This window comes from Protobothrops mucrosquamatus, unplaced genomic scaffold (assembly GCF_001527695.2).
Source record: "Protobothrops mucrosquamatus isolate PMUCROS unplaced genomic scaffold, P.Mucros_1.0 scaffold9472, whole genome shotgun sequence".
NCBI lineage: Eukaryota > Metazoa > Chordata > Lepidosauria > Squamata > Viperidae > Protobothrops > Protobothrops mucrosquamatus.
This window is the reverse complement of record NW_015395263.1, coordinates 1-6,054: the sequence shown is the minus strand read 5'-3', so window position 1 is coordinate 6,054 and position 6,054 is coordinate 1. Positions and strand designations below refer to the sequence as shown.

At 35.3% G+C, this 6,054-nt stretch overlaps 1 protein-coding gene across 1 annotated transcript; it reads right to left on the bottom strand.

Annotated features, from left to right (window-relative positions):
* Positions 1-808: 808 nt before the first annotated feature.
* Positions 809-5,328, bottom strand: LOC107300988 (protein phosphatase 1J-like; the record flags this gene model as incomplete). Its single annotated transcript, XM_015830261.1, has 3 exons — positions 809-2,194; positions 3,290-3,441; positions 5,221-5,328. Coding segments are annotated over 3 exons (408 nt in total), but the record flags the coding sequence as incomplete, so codon positions are not given.
* Between the last annotated feature and the right edge of the window lie 726 nt (positions 5,329-6,054).

Sequence of the window (6,054 nt, the reverse complement as noted above, 5' to 3'; positions counted from 1 at the left end):
GACTCAGTACTCTGAGGATACAGCCAGCAAGCAGAGTGTAAATTCTGACACGGTCTTAGAATTAACACTTGAAGTCAACTATCAGTGTAAGGTATGTTTGGATGCAGCCTTTAGTATGCCATAACTTTGACTCTGTCACAGATATTTAACAGGATGATCTAATCTTCTGATTATGCCTCTGTGGTTCCCAAGAGGTGCATTCACTTTATTTCATCTTTCACAAGTGACATGATACACATCAATCACCATAAAGTCACAGCAGGTCAAAAGAAGAAGAGAAATCAATACTGAAGTGCTTTCGAGTAAGATTATTTCTTGACTGGTTTTTACTTTATGCCAATGAATACCCATAGCCTTTCAGTCTATGTTTTAATCTGTCATCAGACATTTAAAACCTCACATTGTTAACAAATAAATCAAAGCTTTCAAGCTCAGCCTTTACATAATGGGGAAGTGTCAAAGAAGACCCAAATAATTCAATGGACCTTATTCCCTAGCAAAAATGAGACAAATTATGGTCTAAATTCTAAATGAAATATTTTAAAACAGAAATATAAATAAGATTAGAAATGTTTTCTTTAACGCCTATAACTTATTTTTAAAGAAATAAGATAAAGGCTAAGGAAAAGAGAAGGAGAGAAAAAAACCCATTCATTTCTGGAGAGATAGCCATGTTATTTTTTTGCAGTAAATGGAAAAAGGAGTTTTCTAAAGATGCACAAGTTTGTCATTGCATATACTTTTCATGAATTAGAAATGATCCATGAATGTTTTTAATAAATGTGAGAGTCTTCAATCCCCCCCCCCTTTGTTGTGTTTTATCACTCAATTGCTCACACCTGTATTGTAAATTGCAGATTGTGAGTTGCTGGGTCCCTTTGAACTGAAATAGTTACCAAGTTATAAAGTGTAGCTACCATTGCCAGACAGATTTAAATCAGTACAGAATATGTTTTATTCATTAAGCCAAGAACTCAGGGCTCTGGGCTGTAGAGGTAGAGCTGAGATGCAGAAATTTTTGAATGTTTCATAAAAGAACACAGGTGACCTGAACTAGAAATAAAATCTCTTCTACAATGTTAACTATAGGTGTAGTTGCCTTAGGTACATATTTGCAATGCCCTATCCTGCAGAAAATGTCTCTATATTGTTATTTAAGGCTCAGTTGTTGATTTAGATCACCAGATGTTCCACCACTTTGTAGAAGAAGAAATACAAGGTAAGATCTTGTTCAACAATATTCTCTAGGGTACAAATCAGTTGTACCCACCCACTGCCATTCAGAGGAGAGACTCCTATAAAATTAGCAAATTTTGTTAAATGATGTACAGTATTTAATATGATACAGAAAAATCCCTGCTAAATAAGAGATACTTTTAAAATGACTTCTTACTTAGTATTCAACTTGAAATCCAACTTTTGGAGGGAAAAAACACATATTCTGCCTGGGAGAAATCTGAGAAATAACTAGCAATCAGTCAACAACACTTACTTGACATTATTTTTTAGCAATTCACATACAATTAATTGCCAAGTAAGACAGTGTTTTCTAGACAAGTAGGCACAATTGCCATTGTGAATCAGAATGAGGTGGTCCTTGGCATTCTGAATTGTCCATTTATAGTCATGGGGCAAAATAAATATTTACAAGTGATTCAGTACTGTAATGGATCAAGGATACTCCAGGACTAACAATCAGTATGAAGACCATTTCCATGCCAGTGGAACCCACAGTCAGTTTTCTTTCTCTGGCACCACACCCCAGATTTCACACAGCCCTGAGAATTAAATATTTCCAGAGGACTCCAAGAACTTATGGTAGTAATTCTTGAAAGGCTTTGATTTCGGCTATGTGTCACGGCTCTCACTTGCTTGAAAAAGATGAAAACTGATGTAAACTGAAGTCTTTATGATTGGGTTTTATAATCCACTTCTGAAGACTTGTGAAACAAAAATATTTCAACAGCAAGGGAATCTACAATCTTCAGTTAAGTTGCATTTTTTACCATTTTAAATCAAGAACTCTGTATACTGGAGGCTCAGAGTTCAGGAATAGTTTCCTGGACCACCCAAGGGAATAACAAAAACAGAAATATCATCTCCAGAGCCCAGTTTGTCATTGGCCAGCCTCCAGCCACGATCCTTCAGAACCCCTCTGGATCTCATTACCAACTCCTGGGCTGCCATGGTATACCTGGAAGAGAATTAATTAATTAATTAATTAATTAATTGCTATTCACGTGAAAATGGCAAGAAATCTAACATATTATTATGAAGTAAGGTGCACTATAACCACCTCATCATAATTTTAATTGCTTGATTGTGAAGAGGAAGGGGGAAAAAAAGAATGGCTTAAAGTTATCCTCTTGCGATTTTAATACAAGCTGGTAGTAGATTCAGCCAGAAAGCTGCTAAGAAATAACAGAAATAATCAGAAGCACTTACAGTAAAATGAATTGAACTATTTGGACTTCATTCAGGGGCACCAGAGTCCAAATCTCTATAATATCATGTAACAAAATACTTCATTCATTTCAGCAAAGGACATGGCAAGGTGGTAACAGAGGGAACTCCATGTATAGCATAGACTTGGCAGAAATGTGAGCTATTAAAAGCAGCCATGAATTGCCTCTGTAGTGAATTGCCTCTGTATTTTTACAAAAAGCAGAATCAAAGGCTTATAAGCAAACAAATAATTAAAAATAAACAGCAAGAAGTGTTTCCATTCCATAGCCCTATCCCATATTTGAAAGACTACCCATTTATTAATCTGTTTATACGTGAAAAGCTGGAAAGAAACTTCAAGATGGAAAAAAAGTTATGGAAGGTTGCCATCATGAATGGAAGATTGGGAGAAAAATCTGCCTGTTTTTCTTCTCAAAAATGCATTTCCAAAAAGTTGCAATTCTATCCATGAGGTCCTAAACATGTGACTAACCTTGAAAATAGTACTGAACAGAATTTTGAATACAGGTAATCCTCAACTTATGAATGTAATTACTTCTAACTGTTGCTAAGTGACTGATCATAAGTCGTGATTCTCTCTCCTGTGGAACACTGCGGACTCTAGAAGCCCTCTCTCCCTCCCAGTTTTTAGTTAGTGCTCTATTTAATACAAAATGTGATTGCATCCAAGTTACATAAAATTAATTCAACATGGTGTCCTGATAATAAGCAAAACAAAGAATACAAACTAAGATTGACAGTAAGTGTTTCAGAAAGGACCATTCTAGCCAGTGCACAGTGTCATCCCCAACACTTGAAATAAAGGAAATACAACTCTACTTACCTGCAAGGATCATTGGGCTCATAGCCCATCAATACATCAATGACCACAGTGGCCACCTCTTGATCACTAGTGACATCCCAGAGGCCATCAGTGCCCAGCACCAGCACATCATCAGGGCAGTGCTCATACTGTGTGAGATCATAAATGTGCACCTGCAGATAAACATGAAGATACAACTCTGTTATGAATTTGCATCACGAAAAAAGGTACCTAAGGGATCACTATCATTATGAACCTGCCAATTAAAAATGGTAGGAATTCTCAGAGGTTTGAACTTACAAAAAACATGAATGGGCAGAAAGCACTTGAGACTACTGGCTTTTAAAAGCCAAATATTGGAGAAAATGGAACAGATTTGTCCAGATTTGTATTGGCTGATTTATAAAAATGGGAAAAAGACATTTTAATTTTAACTTTATTCGAAAATTCCCAACGGAATATTGATTCTTCTAAATTTCTCCAAAAGGAAATGTCCAGCACTTTCCAGAGGTCATGAATGCCCCATAAAATATCTTTACAATACCAACCTCAGTATTCATCGTTAATTGGTTCTGGGAGGCACAATTAGTACGAAAACGAGTATCAAACAAATTTTTCCCACAAGGAATAATGGAAATAAACTAAACAAAATAAATTCCCAAACTAAAGACAATGCGCATTTTTAAGACAATAAGTAAAAAGATAGCGTTATATAGCATTACTTTACATGAGAAATAAACCTAAAATTTAATAAATACTTAGATTAAATAAAATAAAAACTTCACTTTACCTGTATTGATGAGAAAAACAGTGCAAAAATACACAAAATGACCACAGAAACTAAGATAAGACTGCAAGTGGATGTGCCCAGGGCAAAAAGCTGCCATGTGACTAACACATGTCCCTTTGTTTCGGCTGAAAGGGTAACTAGACACGAGGCAAGTGAAACCAACAAGTTCTAGCTTGCACATTGAGTACCAAACAAATGAGTAATGGGACAAAAATTTCTCATCAAAATACATTGCGTACCAAATTCAATGAGTTTCAAAGCAGTTGAGTATCGAGGTACTGCTGTATTTATTTTCAACATTTCTATACCACTTCCCATTCAAAGAAATCCTGAAGTAATTAAAGAATGTACTTTGTAACAGAAAGAAAACACAAATATTCTGGTATACTGTTCTTAAAACAAATAAAGGGAAAGCTTATCTTTAAGGACACGGAAGTTAGATCTGTCTCTCACACCAGGGGTCTACAAGGGGGCATGTCATGGTATCACCAGACTTACTGGCGACCACAGTTTTCAACCAGATTATCTATTTATGGAGGACTTAATTTTTTTTCACCATTAAACCTTCAATTTTTTGTTCCTGCCTATTTGAGAAGGTCTGGGGGCTAAAATATGTAAATATGGAAGGTGATATTTGTGTGAAGAGTTGCATTAATCGAGTTCCAGAGTTTTCAAAGCATGCCCATCTCCAAGTATACAAACATCCAGACACACAAGCACGTAGATATAGATACACAGAACACAATATAAATACAGGTATTCCTCCACTTACAACCACAATTGAGCCCAAAATTTCAGTTGCTAAGCAAATAATTTGTTAAGTGAATTTTGCTCCATTTTACAACCTTTCTTGCCACACTTAAGTTAGTAACATGGTTGTTAAGTGAATCTGGCTTCCTCATTGACTTGGCTTGTCAGGAGGTCATAAAAGGTGATCACATGACCTCAGGACACTGCAACCGTCAAAAATATAAATCAGTTGCCAAGTGTCTGAATTTTGATTATGTGACCATGAGAATCCTACAATGGTCGTTAAGTCTGAAAAATGGTCATAAGTCACTTTTTTTCAGTGCTGTTGTAACTTCAAACGGTCACTAAATGAACTGTTGTAAGGACTGCCTGTATATCTCAAGGTCCAGAACATTAGTTTTGTTGTGCTCACCTCTGGAACGCAAGATAAGAAAGGTTTAATGTGGATGTTGGAGTTGTAAACTTTGAGATCATGGTCTCCTAAGCCTCGAGTTACCCCAATGGTTGCCATCATTCGAGCCTAATCAGAAAAACAAGTAGCTGATAAAGACTTGATGCAATACGAAGACATTTATTCAATTCCACATGGTTAGAAACAAGATTTGTTAGTGCAAAACATTGGAAGACTAGATATCTTTCACTGAATTGGTGGTATTTAAAAGTCTGAAAAGTTGCTCTATCTAAAAAAAATATATCAAAGCATCAAAAAGCATTAAGAAACTCAACAGAAGAAAAAATGTTTTTAAATTTGGTCACCATATATTTACTTTATCAAGAATGTTTTTCTTAAGTAACTACTTTCAGCTGTACAAAAGTCATTTTGAAAAGCAATATTAGAAATGGATATTTAAAGTGTCATATTAATTTCTTAAAGACAAAACTGTCTATGTCTTCATGTGTATACTTTCCTTTTAGGTTTCCCATTTATTTTTTGTCTTAATATTTTTTTAAGTTGCTAGTTTTCCCTCTTTTTCTTTCTTCAGTAAAAATGCAAACAATCCAAATGCTAGATGCATTTATTTAGTATCAAAACATTAATCCCATTTTAAAAAAAACACCTGTTGACTCTAAAACTGTAACATAAAACTGGCATTTATTTAAGTGATATAGATGTGCATAACCTGGTTTCAATTCCATTATCCTTCAACCAACCCTCCCCCCCCACCCCATGCTCATTTAATCTAACATTGTCTCTGTTCACTGAAAACGAATAGCACAAAGACTCCCATATTAGTTTTAGCACTTA